The 17892-nt window shown below is 46.5% G+C and overlaps 1 protein-coding gene across 1 annotated transcript in view; it reads left to right on the top strand.

Moving 5' to 3' along the window:
- Positions 1-17892, top strand: part of clcn6 (chloride channel 6) — a gene marked incomplete at its 5' end in the record, with an annotated part of 99449 nt that overhangs the window by 69889 nt on the left and 11668 nt on the right. The window contains 4 exons of the mRNA XM_080495964.1: positions 1533-1686; positions 4932-5088; positions 5612-5718; positions 17148-17334. Of these exons, the coding sequence (XP_080352090.1) occupies positions 1533-1686; positions 4932-5088; positions 5612-5718; positions 17148-17334 (605 nt within the window). The remainder of the gene's footprint in view (positions 1-1532; positions 1687-4931; positions 5089-5611; positions 5719-17147; positions 17335-17892) is intronic.

Genomic DNA, 17892 nt, shown 5'->3' with positions numbered 1-17892 from the left:
CGTGAAGAGAACACTTCTTCAATGTGCCAGGTGCCATCCAATGTGAGCCTTTGCCCACTCAAGTTGGTTAAGATGAGGAACTGCAGTCATGTGGAGACCCCAATGAGGATGACGAACATGAAGAGGAGCTTCCCTGAGACGCTTTCTGACAGTTTGTGCAGACATTTCAGTTATGCAAAGTGATTATTGCAGCAGCTGTCTCAGACCATCATGGAGGTGAACACGCTGGATGTGGAAGGTCCTGGCCTGTGTGGTTACACATGGTCTGTGGTTGTGAGGCCAGTTAGCTGTATTGCCAAATTCTCTGAAACGCCTTTGGAGATGGCTTATGGTAGAGAAATGAACATTCAATTCACGGGCAACAGCTCTGGTGGAAATTCCTGCATTCAGCATGCCAATTGAACGCTCCCTAATAACTTGCGACATCTGTGGCATTGTGCTGTGTCATCAAATTGCACATTTCAGAGCCGCATTTTATTGTGGCCACCCGAAGGCGTACCTGTGCAATATTCATGCTGTTTAATCAGCATCTTGATGTGCCACACCTGCGAGGTGGAATGGATTATGTTGGCAAAGGAGAAGTGCTCGCGAACATTTAGACAGATTTGTGAACAATATTTGAGAGAAATAGTTATTTTGTGTATATAGAAAACATTTTAGATATTTGACTTCAGCTCACGAAAAATGGGAGCAAAAACAAAAGTGTTGCATTTATAGTTTTGTTCAGTAAATTTAGGCTTGAGAAAATTCTCAGGTTTATAGATCAGAAGTAAAATTTTGAAGTCAATCCTTTGACACACAGGCAGCCAGTGCAGAGATTGGAGCGTGGATATGATGTTCTCCACCCTCTTTGTATTGGTGTAATGTGATCCATCCTCTTTGTGTTGGTGTAATGGGCTCCCCTGGTGTTGGTGAGGACATGAACAAGTTTCTCAGAATCTGGTTAGGTCAGAAATCCTTTAATTCTTACAATATTTTTCAGATGGTAGTAACCTGATTTTGTTATTGTATTAATGTGGTTGTAAAATTGACCTCAGTGTTCTCCATGTTTAGTTGTAGAAAGTTCTGACGCATCCACTCAAAAATTTTATTTATGCACTTACGAAGCAGGTATGAGGGACTGTGGTCATTCATATAAAATTCGTGTCATCTGCATCATTATGACAGGAGATGTAATGTTCTATGTTTTGAGCCAGCAAGAGCATGTAGATGCGGAAGATATTTTCATTTGCTCAGATTCATAAGCGACACAACAGTCACAATCTTGCAAGTAAGTTTTAAACCAACTTAGTGCAGTGCCAGAAATTAAAAGATGAAAGGATGTTTCCGTGAACAAAAGTATTTCTTTGAAAATGTATCTTGTAGATGAATGTAAAATGTAGGAAAAACAAGAGTTGGAAAGAAGAGCAATAGCAAAGCGGGAAGCGAAGAGGACATGTCTGCACAGTAATTAATCCGGAAGCAGTATATTCACCAAAATTAAAGAATGTACTGATGCACATGATAATAAGTCTGTGTTGTTGTCCCCTCAGGTACCTTCAGCCCCATCACCTTGTCCATCTTCTTCCTCCTGTATTTCTTGTTGGCCTGTTGGACGTACGGTGTGTCTGTCCCCAGTGGTCTCTTTGTCCCCTCGCTGCTGTGTGGAGCTGCATTCGGACGGCTGGTTGCAAATATCCTCAAAGTGTAAGAGAAGAATTCTCTTCAAGCTTTCAACACTTTACCAACTCATACGACATGCAGGTAGAAATGCTACCACAAGGAGTGTGGGGTGATACAATGAGTGATCAATGTCCTGGAGGACCTCTGTTGGGAATAGGGTTAAGGTTAGGGGTTCCTGGGATCTTCTTCTTTTGATTAGCTTAAATTATTTTTATGGTCCCGGCACCCTGTTGGAACTCTTCAGAGGACTGTAAAAACACCTTATCACAAACATACCTGTTTTTGAGGGCCTAAATATACATGAAAAGTTGCAAAACATTAAGAACACATCAGATCTAGTGAACCATTTTTTTTTTTGGCAGAAAAACAGCACCACCTGCAGAAGTTTGAAGATTGTGCGCACAGATCTTGAATGTCTTTTGCCTTACACAGTCTTACCATCAACAGTCACATCATAGACAATTACTTGAGTTAAGTATGATGGTGTAACACGGCCTCTGCTACTATATTCTGTCAAATTTCATCTAAAATGTTCTGCAACATGTTTTCTCAAGCTCGAGATTTATCATGTTTGTGCAGACACAGTTGACAGCACATGGCATACTGTAACTATTCTTTTTGATCAAATGTAGGCCAGAGGTGCTCCGGCTCTAATAATTGGGTTGCTCTACAACTGCAACATAATTATCCCCCTGCTTTGTAGACAAGGTAAAACGACTGTTGGACATCTTTGAGCACCTTTGAACACTGAAATGTTGAGGAAGTGGACCATCAGTATGAATGTGCTGTAAGACTGGTTCATTTGGTCCTAATGGAACCTCAACATGTGGCATTTCTGACAGCGATTTGATAACTTGTGTTAGAGGTCGGTGTGGCTTGCGAAAAAGATGCTTTATTTGGCCAAGATAATTCTCTTTTTTTTCTTTTCTTTTTTTCTTCCCTTATCCTGTTCGGCAGCATGGGTAGAAAATACGATGTGATTGAAAGCCTTCTGATGTCACAACAGTTTTTACTCTTGCAACAGGAAGAGACTAAGAGTCTCCCCATGTAGCTGCCTTTATTAGAAGTTTGCATGGCTACCATACACGACCGGGAGGGAGGACGCTCAAAGAGAGAGAGGAGAGAGAGAGAGAGAGTGGGGGGTAGGGGGTTGGTGAGTGGAAACATACAATACTCTTGTTAGTGCTACATATATTATTTACAGTTATCACACTGATCCAAATATTTTCCAACTGTTATTAGATTAAACCAGCCTGCGCAGCTCTATCTAGACAGTAACATGATTTTCAAGATTAAACCAGCCTGCGCAGCTCTATCTAGACAGTAACATGATTTTCTGGATTAAACTAACTTGAGCAGTTCTATCAAGACAATGACATGATTTTCAAGCAAGAGTATAAATTAGCAAGTAGGCAATACAACAAAAAAACAACAACAATAACAAAAACAAAACAAAAACATAATTTTGATAATTGAAAGAATAGCAGAAGACAGGAAAAATCAGCAGCAAATGTCATCGACGAGAAGTGGAAGTGTGTGTGTGCATGTGTGTGCGTGTGCCACCAGGGCCGGACGCAGCACCTGGTGACCCCTCAGGCCCAGAGAGGCCCCGACAAACCACCCCGGAGAGCCATGCCCCAACCCGGGAAGCACCAGACAGAGAGCACAGAGAAGACCCCCCCCCCCGATACCAGCAGCAAAGCCTGCCGTACCCCCCTCAACCCGGCAGGACAGAGAAGGCCCCAGCCGCCGAGCCCCTGACGCTCGTGTGAAACGATTATCCGGCTCAACCCTAATAACACGTTTATGATGACGTCACGCAGACTCCCACATTGTCCAAATGAAATGAAAATAGTTTGTACTGCTTCCTTTTCTGACCTTATATCAACCTCAAGTTGTCTTTCGAGAGAATACAGGCATACGTTCCTACATTTCATATTTGCCTGTAGACAGGAGTTCATTACAGCTTCATATAAAATCAACAATAATGATAATAATAATATTAAAGCAACCAGAGCTCCGGTATTGGAATAATATTGGTATTGGCAGATATCCCCAAAAAAACGGATCGTGCATCTCTAGTCATGATTAATCTGATTAAAAATGTCAATGCAATTAATCTATTTACAGTGCAGAATGATTCCAAAGTCCCTGAAAAATCTTGACAACACATTACAGGAAGCTTGTACAAGTTGACTTGATGATCCAGTAGGGACAGTCAGAAAAACCAGGTGGATAAAGAAGATGCAGTTGGCCCTCTTGATTCAGAATTTGAGTATAAAAAATACCCAAGACGGAAAAGTCGACAGACATAAAGTATTATATACTACACATATCACACTCTGCAGGAAGGCATTCTCTTTTCATTGAATCACTTCCATCCTAAAAAACCAAATTAACAAGAAGCAAACGTAAGTCAGGACTGTTCTCAGCTGTAGCAACATTTTCAATAAGAAGCAGTCAGCTCTCCTGTAGGACAACGTCAACAAGTTAGTTTGTCTCCCACTCTGTTTACATGACAACATTTCATGTGACAAAACCTAATACATTTAAAAAAGGAATGTGTTTACATTACAGCAGCGGACACAGAGACAACGATGTCATTAATATGTCGGGCTACAGGAGGACGCTGTTGCTTGATTTTGTAATGAAACCACAGAGACTGTGCAGAGAACAATTCACGATAAACGTGAAGAGCACCCAAAATCTGTATGGACTGATGACGCATCGGATGCTATCAGGGGAAAGTCTCAACTATTAAACTACTGATATGGACGATAAAACTAGAATATGGACCACGTGCCATACCACTGCAGGGCGCCATGTTTCGCCGGATTAAAAACTGTGTATACAGTGGATCTGCACACTGACACCATGTAAACGGACACCACAAAAGTGAAGAAAGTTTTGTGGATACACTCCTAGTCGTTGTGTAAACGGGGCCTTAGTAGCTGGTGAGAAATGACAGGAACCCATTAATTTCAAAGGTTTGTTTTGAAAAACATGAACTCTTATAGGTGTTTCATAAACTTGTTAAGTGCATAGATATTCCTTTCTTTCTTCAATCTGTTTGCTTATGCAATTTTAAACGTGATTAACATAGATTAAAAATGTATCGATTACTCAAAGTACAGAAACCCTGATTGATCTGATTGAGCATTTTATTCGTCTGACAGCATCAATTCATGCATTTCAGTGACTTCTCTTTAAACGGTGATCACATGCTGATCTCACTGGTTCTGACGACCCGACTGGTGTTTCTTCTTCAGGAAACTGGGAATGGACATCTACTCTGGGACCTTTGCACTGATTGGAGCGGCGTCCTTCCTGGGAGGAGTTGTCCGGATGACAATTAGTCTGACCGTCATCCTCATCGAGTCCACCAATGAAATCACATACGGGCTTCCCATCATGATCACTCTCATGGTGCAGTGATACTCTTTCCCTCTTTTCCACTATTACCCCTGATATCAGTTTTAATTGTTCCTAAGTCACAATTTGAATCTGAAACGTTTAAAACATTTATCTTGATTCATCTGATTAAACTGTTTAGTTGAATGGCTCAAACTCATGTGATGTTAAATTTCCTCAATCTTCCAGAAAAATCTAAAAATCCTGGAATCATCATTTCATTAAACAGAAATCAATGAATGAAATAAAAATAAACAAAACTACAAACAGATCATTGTTTCGGTTATGTTGAATTTTTGATGCTTTCATGAGAATTCGACTTGACTGTTCATATGGCGGTTGCATTGAAAGACATCAGATACATATCTGATTTGGTACTTCATGTGATCGAGGCCTGGGTCTGGTGTGCAAAACTCTGAATTGCAGCATTCACCCTGTCACAAAACAGATGAGATATCGGTCACTTGTGAGCAGAAAATTGTAATTGACTCGCTTGCAGGGTGAACATTGCGAAAATGTGTTCTCTGTTTGTGATCAGGTTGCCAAATGGACAGGTGATTTCTTCAACAAGGGGATCTACGACATCCACATCCAACTGAAAGGAGTTCCTCTGCTGGAGTGGGAGACCGAGGTGGAAATGGATAAGTAAGACTGGCCGTTGGAGCTTGTTTGTCTTTGTGTTGTCGCAGCAAAGTGTTCCTTTGAAGAAGTGTCTCAGCAACACAAACCACAACATTTTGCGCACAAAACTATTTTGCATTGTTTTGTAACAGTACCAACATAGTGTGTTTAAATGTTTCATTTCAACGCTTAAAGATCTTGAACAAATGTGTTCAAACATTTAAAATCAAAGTCATGCTGTGAGACCGAGTTTGTAAAAACATACATGTTAAAAGCCGACTTTTCTTCCGGCTCTCGGTGAAGGCGGACGCTTCTCTCTTCTCTCCTCTCCCCCTCGTCTCCCCCGCTTGCTGCTCCCGTCCTGTACTGTCTCATGTCAGATCTAACAAGTGCCTCTCTTCACACCCCATCCGAATTTAACCGGAACCATGGAATTGATCAGCTGGTCTGTCAGTGATCGACCAAATTTTTACGACACGAAGAAAACTACTCTTCCTATGACCAAAGTCCCTTGTCTTGAGATATGCTGTTGAGATATGTTGTAAACTGTCTGTGCTAATGCTTCAATGGGCCTGACGTGGATTTTTTTTCCAATTACAGACTGTGCTCCTCAGAGCAGTCTGTAATCTGTCTTTTTTCCTCCTCTCCTCACTTCTTGTTGTCCTTCTTTCCCCCAAACTTCTATGTAATTTCGTTGTACCTGTTACAATGACAATAAATGCCATTCAATTCAATTCAATTCAATTCAAAAGGCAACATTCCACATTTTACTCTATTTGGCACCAGTTAAAATTAAAGGGGTCATATTATTCAGCTCACAAGACCCCATGGACACACTCACGAGGAGCAAGGTGACGTCGCCCGGTTTGGCGCAGCCGGGGCCACACCCTGGAGCCAGGCCCGGGGTGGTGGCTCGCACGCGAGCGCCTGGTGGCCGCGTTCTTGCCCGCGGGACTCGGCCGGGCTCAGCCCGAAGGGACGACGCGGGCCCCTCCTCCTCATCCTCCTGTGGACCCACCACCCACAGAGGCTGCCGTAGGGGTCGGGTGCAGTGTGGATTGGGTGGCAGTCGATGGCAGGGGCCTCGACGACCTGATCCCCGGACACGGACTCTGGCTTTTGGGACATGGAATGTGACCTCGCTGGGGGGGAAGGAGCCCGAGCTTGTGAGGGAGGCTGAGAGATACCGTCTAGATATAGTCGGGCTCACCTCCACTCACAGCTTGGACTCTGGAACCCAGCTCCTCGACAGGGGCTGGATACTCCACTTCTCTGGAGTTGCCCGCGGTGTAAGGCGGCGGGCTGGAGTGGGCTTGCTGATTGCCCCACAGCTCAGCCGCCATGTGTTGGAGTTCACCCCGGTGAACGAGAGGGTTGCGTCCCTACGTCTACAAGTAGGGGACAGTTCTCTGACTGTTGTCTTGGCCTATGCACCGAACAGCAGGTCAGAGTACCCAACCTTCTTGGAGTCCCTGGGAGGGGTGCTGGATAGTGCCCCAACTGGGGACTCCATTGTTCTCCTGGGGGACTTCAACGCCCACGTGGGCAATGACAGTGAGACTTGGAAGGGGGTGATTGGGAGGAACGGCCTCCCCGATCTGAACCCGAGAGGTGTTCTGTTATTGGACTTCTGTGCCAGTCACAGTTTGACGAAAACGAACACCATGTTCGAGCACAGGGGTGTCCATAAGTGCACGTGGCACCAGGACACCCTAGGCCGGAGGTCAATGATAGACTTTGTGGTCGTGTCATCTGATCTCTGGCCACGTGTCTTGGACACTCGGGTAAAGAGAGGGGCAGAGCTGTCAACTGATCACCACCTGGTGGTGAGTTGGATGCGCTGGACTGGGAGGAGGCTGGATAGACTCGGCAGGCCCAAACGTGTTATGAGGGTCTGCTGGGAACATCTGGCCGAGCCCTCCGTCCGCGCAGTCTTCAACTCCCACCTCCGGGAGAGCTTCTCACAGATCCCGAGGGAGGTTGGAGACATTGAGTCCGAGTGGACCATGTTCTCCACTTCCATTGTCGAAGCTGCTGCTCGGAGCTGTGGCCGCAGGGTCTCTGGCACCTGTCGTGGCGGCAATCCCCGAACCCGGTGGTGGCAACCGGAAGTAAGGGATGCCGTCAAGCTGAAGAAGGAGTCCTACCGGGCACTGTTAGCTCATAGGACTCCTGAGACAATCGACAGGTACCGGCAGGCCAAGCGAGCTGCAGCCCGGGCTGTGGTGGAGGCAAAAACTCGGGTCTGGGAGGAGTTCGGAGAGGCCATGGAGGAGGACTTTCGGTCGGCCTCGAGGAAATTCTGGCAAACCGTCCGGCGCCTCAGGCGGGGGAAGCAGTTCTCCACCAACACTGTTTACAGTGGAAGTGGGGAGCTGTTGACCTCAACTGGGGACATTGTTGGGCGGTGGAAGGAATACTTCGAGGACCTCCTCAATCCCACCACCACGTCTTCCATTGAGGAAGCAGAGGCTGGGTTCTCAGAGGTGGACTCGTCCATTTCCCAAGCTGAAGTCACCGAGGTTGTTGTGAAGCTCCTCGGTGGCAAGGCACCGGGAGTGGATGAGATTCGCCCAGAGTTCCTTAAGTCTCTGGATGTGCAGGGACTGTCGTGGCTGACTCGTCTCTGCAACATTGCGTGGCGGGCGGGGACAGTACCTCTGGACTGGCAGACCGGGGTGGTGATCCCGCTCTTCAAGACGGGGGATCGGAGGGTGTGTTCCAACTACAGAGGGATCACACTCCTCAGCCTCCCCGGGAAAGTCTATTCCAGGGTACTGAGAGGAGGGTCCGGCCGTTAGTCGAACCTCGGATCCAAGAGGAACAATGCGGTTTTCGTCCTGGTCGTGGAACACTGGACCAGCTCTATACCCTCCACCAGGTGCTTGAGGGTTCGTGGGAGTTCGCCCAACCAGTCCACATGTGTTTTGTGGATCTGGAGAAGGCGTTCGACCGCGTCCCCCGAGATGTCCTGTGGGGGGTGCTCCGGGAGTATGGAGTCCGGGGTCCCTTGTTGAGGGCTGTTCGGTCCTTGTATTCCCGGAGTAGGAGTTTGGTTCGCATTGCCGGCAGTAAGTCGGACCTGTTCCCAGTGCACGTTGGCCTCCGGCAGGGGTGTCCTTTATCACCGGTTCTGTTCATTACTTATATGGACAGAATTTCTAGGCACAGCCGGGGGCCGGAGGGGGTCCAGTTTGGGGACCACAGGATCTCATCTCTGCTATTTGCGGATGATGTGGTTCTGTTGGCCCCATCAAGCCTGGATCTCCAGCGTGCACTGACACGGTTCGCAGCCAAGTGTGAAGCAGCTGGGATGAAGATCAGCACCTCTAAATCCGAGGCCATGGTTCTCGACCGGAAAAAGGTGGCTTGCCCCCTCCAGGTCGGTGGAGTGCCCTTGTCCCAAGTGGAGGAGTTCAAGTATCTTGGGGTCTTGTTCACGAGTGGGGGAAAGATGGAGCGTGAGATCGACAGGCGGATCGGTGCAGCGTCTGCAGTTATGCGGACGTTGTATCGGTCCGTCGTGGTGAAGAAGGAGCTGAGCCAAAAAGCGAAGCTCTCGATTTACCGGTCGATCTTCGTTCCTACCCTCACCTATGGTCATGAACTATGGGTCATGACCGAAAGAACGAGATCCCGGATACAAGCGGCTGAAATGAGCTTCCTCCGTAGGGTGGCTGGGCGTACCCTTAGAGATAGGGTGAGGAGCTCAGTCACCCTTAGAGATAGGGTGAGGAGCTCAGTCACCCTTAGAGATAGGGTGAGGAGCCCAGTCACCAGGGAGGAGCTCGGAGTAGAGCCGCTGCTCCTCCACATTGAGAGGAGCCAGCTGAGGTGGCTCGGGCATCTATTTCGGATGCCCCCCGGACGCCTCCCTAGGGAGGTGTTCCGGGCATGTCCCTCCGGTAGGAGGCCTCGGGGCAGACCCAGGACACGCTGGAGGGACTATGTCTCTCGGCTGGCCTGGGAACGCCTTGGGGTGCCACCGGAGGAGCTGGAGGAAGTGTCTGGGGTGAGGGACGTCTGGGCAACTCTGCTCAGACTGCTGCCTCCGCGACCTGGCCCCGGATAAGCGGTAGCCAATGGATGGATGGATGGATATTATTCAGCTTTTCAACACTTTCACATGGTCTGGTTGGTCCAAAACATTGTTGGGACCATTATGTCCTCATATGGATCACTATTTATGTTTTGGTTGGCTATCGATAATGATTAATAATTATCAAAGATAGTTATTAATAATGTTGAAATTTAATCTGATCTGTATCAGATACCTCGGAGCACCACCTGTCGTAACAGGAAATGATAGCCAATTCAGTTCTATCAGTCTCATAAGATATACTAAACAGTTAATCAGGAATTTGAATTAATAGTTAAATTAATTACAATTACCAGAATTAACAGTAAAGCTTGAAGGATTTTGGAGTTCTTGACACAGAAGAGGTCGACATTTCATTCACCTTTGTGCACATTAATAAAACAGCAAGTATGATTCCAAAAATATATTTATTAACAATGAAAACAAATAAAACACAGATTCTAACTACCTATATACAGCTGGGTGTGTGTAGGTGCATGTGTGTGTGTGTGGAGAGAGAAAGAGAGAGAGAGAGTTGGAGGGAGTGTGTGTGTGTGACGTGTGATGGAACTACAAAACAAGATGGCGGATCACAAGAAACTACATTCCAAATGGAGGTTATCAGAGAGCAGGAGGTCTGTCCGGGGTCTCCACCATGTGCTGATAGCAATGGATCAATGGAAGCTAGCCTTAGCATCTGCTTCTGTGTGTCTCTGCTAAAGGACCATTTCTAGAATGAGTTTATGTGAATGCGATTTGTCTTGTAAAACGTCAGGAGTCATCAGATGGTATTCAGTTACTGTGTGATGTTGTCTTTGATGTGATATGTGTAGGATTGTGAGTTAACAAGTTAGTAAAGCAGATTAGCATGCAGACCCTGTGTCTGTGGCAGAGCTAACGTTGGTTTACAGGTTGATAACGGCTCCTAATATCATTATCATCAGGACGCGATCACTGTAACAGAATCAACACATCTTCATGAAAGTTAAACAGTTCTATGCATAGCATCAGGTTTAACTAATCTCAGGTAATGCCCAGTTGTTACCACTTCCTTGGAAGAGTTCAGTTGTCCTGCTGGAGGGAAGCTGGTGTCTTCTCCTGTAGTTAGCACCTCCTGCTAACTGTGGTTGCTGGTTCTGCAGGCTGAGGAGAGGAAGATGGAGTTGATGTTTCAGGAGCTGTCCTTCTTACAGCTCCTGGTTGTCCCGTTGTTCAGACTGAGGAGCTGGTCGCTCAGGTCCGTGATGGTTTTCCTGCTTGTTCAGGAAAAACACAAAGAAGCTCTGTGAGGGTCCCTGGTCCCGTCCTGGAGGAACCGGTTGGTTTCCCTGGAGAGCAGACTCTGGGTGCTGGTCTCTGGATCAGGGGAAGGTCTGACCCTCGTGGCCGGGTCAGCAGATGAGTTGAGGAGTGGAGGCCTCTGGTTGCCGGCCTCTCGTGTTAGCTGTGTGCTAACGCTGGATGAGCTGCTCTGCAGCAACCCACCTCCTTGGAGCTTGCTTTTGCAAGAGTCTCTGAATGGAGGCTGGGTGAAAGCCTTTTGTCCACGTGTGACTTCAGAGGTGTCGAAGCCTGAGAGCTTCAACCAATCAGTGACTGGCTGATTGCATGGGGGGAGAGTCTTGTGAGCAGAAAGGGGGGGGAGGAAGGTCTTGGAGAATGTCCCCCCCTTCCCCATTCTAGATGTGAAAGGCCATCACATTCCTGGGTCAGAATTCATGTCATGACTGCGTCTCATGACAAATGAATATTGTCTCTAACCAAAAAAATTAACCAACTTTCTGTGGTCCTGCAGATCCCAACAACATTGTCTTCAAAGTATATTGCCCCAATTCCAGCTTTTCCTTTATATTCATCCGTTTGAATATTGGATCATAGTAGTGCATTCAGAATCTGCTCTGTCTGTGTGAGCTGTACTGGCTACGCCCACACATGCCCAATTGGGAAGAGGAGGAAGTACTTCCTCTCGTGGTGCCATGTGCCAGAGCAGAGCTGCCTAATTGTGGGAGGAGTCAAAGAGAGGGCCTACCTTGATTGGGACTGGCTAAACCCCCAATGACACTATAGGGTTTGATTTCTGATTGGCTCGTTGGAGCAACACATTTTTTCAAAACTGACAAAGCAAAATTCCTTCAATTATAACCAGCTGTGGATTTTGCTATGGGCAAAGTGGGCAACTGCGGTGGGTCGGGGCATGTTTGCCGGGGGGGCAGCCAGGTCCGCCACGGATTATAACTCACATTAGACAGGCTGATATGGTACCTTCTTGAAATCAAATCAAATGAAATCAAACTTTATTTATAGAGCACTTTTCATACAATGAAACATGTAACACAAAGTGCTTCGCATAAAAGATTAAAAAGAAAATTTAAAAAGAAAACAGCACGAGCACACACACACAGCCACACCCCCACGTACACACAAACAGCGGGGGGCAGAGCCTTCGTTCCACGCTCACATCCAGGAGAGTTGAAGACAAAACACCAGCCTTGGCGACTGTGTGTCTGAGAGTCCGAAATGTAGATTAGGTTTGTTTTCGTTCAGGCGATTCAGCTTTATCTTTCGACATTGAGTGTCTCTGGTCTCCATGCGTCTCCAATTGTGGCAAGATTTTAGCTTCCCAACCGAGTTCGAATATCCTCCAAGATCGATCCAATTTCGCGTAAACGTTCAAGAGTCGTGACCTGCGTACTCTTGAGTTCGTTTATCACTTGAGTCTGAGCATTCTAAGCTCGGCACAGTCCTTCAGTAACGATAGGCAGCCTTCCCAATGCAGCTGCCAGCATCTTCTCAACTTTGCGATAGATCAGAAAGCCGCCAGCCCCAATCAGCAGCATACCTGCTATCATGCTATCATGTAGAGGTCCTCCACATCCTCGATGGAAAGAATGGCCAAACACAGGGACCTCCAGGAACCCCAGGAATCCAGCATGTATCCGGCTGCAAACATCCCATTGGGACATGCGGGCTCTCCTTTGCCCGATCTTCGTGTCGTAAAAATTTGGTTGATCGCATTTAGAGACCAGTTGATCAATTCCATGGTTCCGGTTAAATTCGGATGTGGGAGTGAAGAGAGGCTCTTATTAGATCAGACAAGAGACAGTACAGGACGGGAGCAGCAATCGGGGAAGACGAGGGGGAGAGGAGAAAAGAGAGAAGCGTCCGCCTTCGCAGAGAACCGGAAGAGAAGGTGCTGGGCCCAGTGCTGGGCTCCACCGCCGTGGCCAGAACGATCCCCAGGACGACGCCCCCCACAGGCAGACCAGACTCAGCTCCCAATGCGGAGAGCCTGTGTGAGGAGACACTGGAATAAAATAAATAGGAGCTAATAAAGTGAATCAATAAATGAAATTAAAAGATAAGAAAGTAAGAACTAAAAATAATCAACCAATAAAATAAAGAAATAGGAGCTTATAAAATGAATTCATAAATGAAGTTAAGGATTAAGATAAAACATTAACTATTAAAAAAAAAAAGGAATAACAAGTAAGTAAAATAGTCAGTGAATTAAATGCTAAATTAAAAAAGAAGGTTTTGAGCCTGCTTTTAAAAACACCAATAGTGTCTGCGGTCCTGATGCCTTCCAACAGGCTTTTCCACAAATGAGAGCCATAGTGACAGAACCTGGTCTTACCATAGGTCCTGGTCCTGGCAGAAAGAAACCCTAACAGACCGGTGCCAGGGGACCTCAGGGCCACGAGGGCTCAAATCGTAAAAGCAGGTCAGAAAGATAAGAAGGCCCAAGACCATTAAGACATTAAAAAACTAATAATACAATTTTAAAATCAATTCTGAAATGCATGGGGAGCCAATGCAGTGACTATAAAACAGGTGTAATGTGCTCCCATTTTCTGGTCTTCATTAGCACTCGTACTGCTGATTTTTGGGGGGAAGACCAGAAAGCAGGGCATTGCAATAGTCTAAGCGACTGGAGATAAAAGCATGCATCAGCACCTCCTGCTGGCCAGAGAGATAAATGGGCGGATTCTGGCTATGTTTTTCAAGTGATAAAATCCTGTTTTTGTTATGTTCTTAATATGGGGAATAAAATCCAGCTCAGAGCCAAAAAGAATGCACAGGTTTTTAACACACTGCAAGGTTTTCCAGTCCTGCAGTGATGGTAAAAGCTTCTCTCTCTGGACTTCAGGATCGATAATTAAAACCTCAGTTTTGTCCTAGTTGAGCTGGAGGAAGTTCTCTGCCATCCATGATTTAAAATCTAAAATACAGTTAAAAAGGGCATCTCATGGCCCTGTGTCATCAGCAGACACAGCAATGTACAGCTATGTATCATCAGCATGTGAAAGCTGATGCTATGTCTCCTGATGACATCCCCAAGCGGCAACATATAAAGATTAAAAAGTGTTTGACCTAAAATTGAACCTTGGGGAACTCCACACTTGATTCTATGGGTTCTTGAGGAGCAAGTATACATACTTCCTAGAATCTGAGAGACAGGAGGTAAACCAGTTAAGAACAGTGCTGGAGAGTCTTACCAGGGTTTGAAGTTTTTTTAACAAGATGTGGTGATCTACTCTGTCAAAGGCAGCGCTGAGATCCAGTAGTATCATGATGGAAAGCTTCTGAGCATCCATAGTATCCCTGAGGTCATTAACAATTCTCACTAGGGCTGTCTCAGTACTATGGTTCATCCTAAAACCAGACTGATTTCTCTCTAAAATATCAATTCTATTTAAAAAGTCATTTAGTTGGATTAAAACAGTTTATAGAAGAATTGTTTTTTTCATATTTGAAGAGATTTTGAATTGCTATAGTCTGCATCTGTCATTACTGCAACACTTTTGCTTTTGACGCAATTAAGCACACTTGCAAAAAATTCAGTCATCAGAATGTATTTTAAGTAGAGTATAGAGCTTTATTCCTCCCCAGGGGGAAACACAAACTTACAACAGCTCAAGGTAAAAGGTGCAGAACTTATAAAACTAAGGAATTAAAATATGTAAGCATCTAAACAAGAGCAAAAAAAGCACAAAAAATATAATATGTAAATGTAAAAATATAAAATAAAACAATCCAGTAAAAAGAAAAATCCTCTAAAATAGAGTGAATTGCCAGGATTGTTATACACACAGTGTGGATACGTAAAGAGCTGTGTACAGTGCAGGTGTAACGGTACATGTAGGACATTTACAGTGAGTTGTTAAATGTCCTAACAGCTGTTGGGATGAATGACTTGGTAGCGTTCTGTTTGACACTGCGGGTGTCGGAGCCTGCCGCTGAAGGAGCTGCTGAGCTCCTCCACTGTCGGGTGCAGTGGGTGGAGTGTGTTGTCCATGATGGAGGACATTCTGGTTAACATCCTCCTCTGTCCCACATCCTCCACCGAGTCCAGCGAGAAGCCCAGGGCAGAGCCGGCCCTCCTCCCTCAGTCTCTTCCTGTCCCGGTCCGTGCTGCCCGCTCCCCAACAGACCACAGCGTAATGGATGGCAGAGGACACCACAGAGTCATAGAAAGTCCGGAGCAGAGGTCTGCACATCCCGAAGGACCTCAGTCTCCTCAGGAGGTGGAGGCCACTTTGGCCCTTCTTGTACAGGGCGTTGGTGTGAGTAGTCCAGTTCAGTTTATTGTTGAGGTGAACACCCAGGTACTTGAAGTGGTCCACCAGCACGATGTCCGAGCCCTGGATGCTCACCGGTTGGTGTGGTGGGGTCTTTTTCCGGAAGTCGATCACCATCGCCCTCGTCTTTCCGGTGTTCAAGCACAGGAAGTTGCTCTCACACCAGTCCCCCCACAGCAGCGCCGGTCGGATGGTGTTGAAAGCACTGGAGAAGTCAAAGAACATGACCCTCACAGTGCACCCAGCAGCCTCCAGGTGAGTCAGCGCCCGGTGCTGCAGGTAGATGACGGCGTCATCCACCCCCATCTTTGGCCTGTAGGCGAACTGCAGCAGGTCCATCGCAGAGCTCACCGCCGTGCGAAGGTGTCGGAGGACCAGCCTCTCCATGGTTTTCATCAGGTGGGACGTCAGGGCGACGGGTCTGAAGTGGCTCGGCTCCTTAGCGTGCACCTTCTTGGGCACCGGAACCCACACCTTGGGCTGATCCCATCTGGTCCTGCAGCTTTCCTGATGTTCAGTCGCCTAAGTCCCCTTCTCACCTGCTCAGTTGTAACGGAGAGGAGGGGGTGAGGGGGTGTGGGCAGCTGGGGCTGTGGTGGTGTAGAGAGGTGGTTTGGAGGTGAGAACGGTTGGGGGATGGTGGCTGTGTCCACAGGAGAGCAGGCGTTTGAGGAGTGGGGGACAGTGGTGGAGGGGGGAGGGGGGCCCTGATCGAACCGGTTGAAGTACTGGTTCAGTTCATTGGCCCATCGCTGGTCGCCCCCTGCTGTGACCCTGGCTCCACTTTGCCCATGACCTGTGATGTTTTTCAGGCCTCTCCACACATCCCTCGTCTTGCTCAGCTCCAGCTGCTTCTCCAGCGTCCTCTTGTACACCTCCTTGGCCTCCCTGGTCACCTTCTTGAGTTCCCGCTGGACCTCTTTCAGCTCCTCTCTGTTCCCTGAAGCAAACACCCTCTTCTTCTTGTTCAGCAGAACTTGAAGTCGAGGGGTTACCCATGGCTTGGTGTTGGCAAAGCACCACACTTTGCGGGTTTTCGCGACGTTGCCCTCACAGAATTTAATGTAGTCCGTTGAATGGTCAGTGTAGGTGTTGATGTCATCACCATGAGAGAAAACATTCCAGATTGTAGTCTCGAAGCAGTCTCTCAGCCTCTCCTTGGCTTCATCATTCAACATCATTACAGTTCTTCTCTGTGCGGGCTGCCTCCTCACCACGGGTGTGTCTTCAGGTCGCAGATGTATCAGGTTGTGATCGGAGCGGCCGAGTGGGGGGAGGGGGGCGGAGGTGTACGCACCTTTTACATTTGCATATAAAATGTCCAGCATCTTGTTCTCCCGGGTGTGGCACTTCACGTACTGTGTGAACGTGGGGAAAATGGAGGAATATGCTCAAACATAAGCAATGCAAAATACATTTAATCTCCACACATGACTTTTTAGAATGATTTTGTTTCAAGATTTAAAAGGGGATAAAACACTGCTAGGAAAAAGCATCATCCCCCTGATCTTTTATCAAGTGATTTAAAACAATCACAGCAAGACAAAATGCTGTATGCAAACTCAATATAAGCCAGAATAAAAGCCACACAAGAAAAACAAAATGAAAAAGGAAAGTACAGAACACATTCAACCTGTAGCATCCCCAGGTGAGGCCTGATCCACACCTTGAGAATTGCGGACTGAGTGGAAGGCAGCAAGCAGAAAATCATTCTCATGTACCATCTTCAAGAGTTCTGAGGAAATCTTTGTGAACCGTGGTCACGTATGGATTGTGATATGAATGGTCGTTTCCAGGCTGACAGCCAGTGATATCATGGAGCCCAACCTGACTTACGTCTACCCTCACACCCGGGTTCAGTCTCTGGTCTGCATCCTGCGCACCACCGTGTACCATGCCTTCCCCGTGGTCACAGAGAACCGACAGAACGAGCAGGACTTCATGAAGGGCAACATCCTCATCAGCAACAACATCCGCTACAAGGTGAGTTTCTCACCCTGAAACCTCTGGACATGGGAGGGGGCCTTTAATGAGCTGATGACCAGCATGAAGCAAGGGAACCATCTACATTCACTTAAAGTCAGACACAGCTTTGTACATCTTATTAGACAAAAAGCAAAAAAAAAAAAAAAAACTCTGTTAATCCACAAATTAGTTTGTTGCATATTTATTACTTTACTTTCATTGTGTATATGTTCTATTTTATATTACTGGTATATTCGTATCATTTTGTTTTTCTTACCCTCGTACTTCTTGTGTTAACTGCTTCGGTTCCCACAACATCCAGAATAACCCCACTGGGACCAATAAAAGGATCTCTAATCTAATCCAATGCAGCTTTAACTTGAATTTGTACATTACAAGCTCTTCTTCTTTATTGTCTGAGCATGTTTTGATAAATATGATGATTTTCTTAAAACATTTTTGTATAAACTGTTTTAGGGCTTTACATCAGAAATGTATGTTCATCAGGATCCTCGCATCTGATCATGTTTCTGTGCAAGGTGCATTCAGGCTCACCATGTCAACATATTGATCCAA

The sequence above is a fragment of the Blennius ocellaris genome (assembly GCF_963422515.1).
Source record: "Blennius ocellaris genome assembly, chromosome: 5".
Classification (NCBI taxonomy): domain Eukaryota; kingdom Metazoa; phylum Chordata; class Actinopteri; order Blenniiformes; family Blenniidae; genus Blennius; species Blennius ocellaris.
Note: the sequence above shows the minus strand (reverse complement) of the source record. Positions and strands in the feature narration are given on the sequence as shown.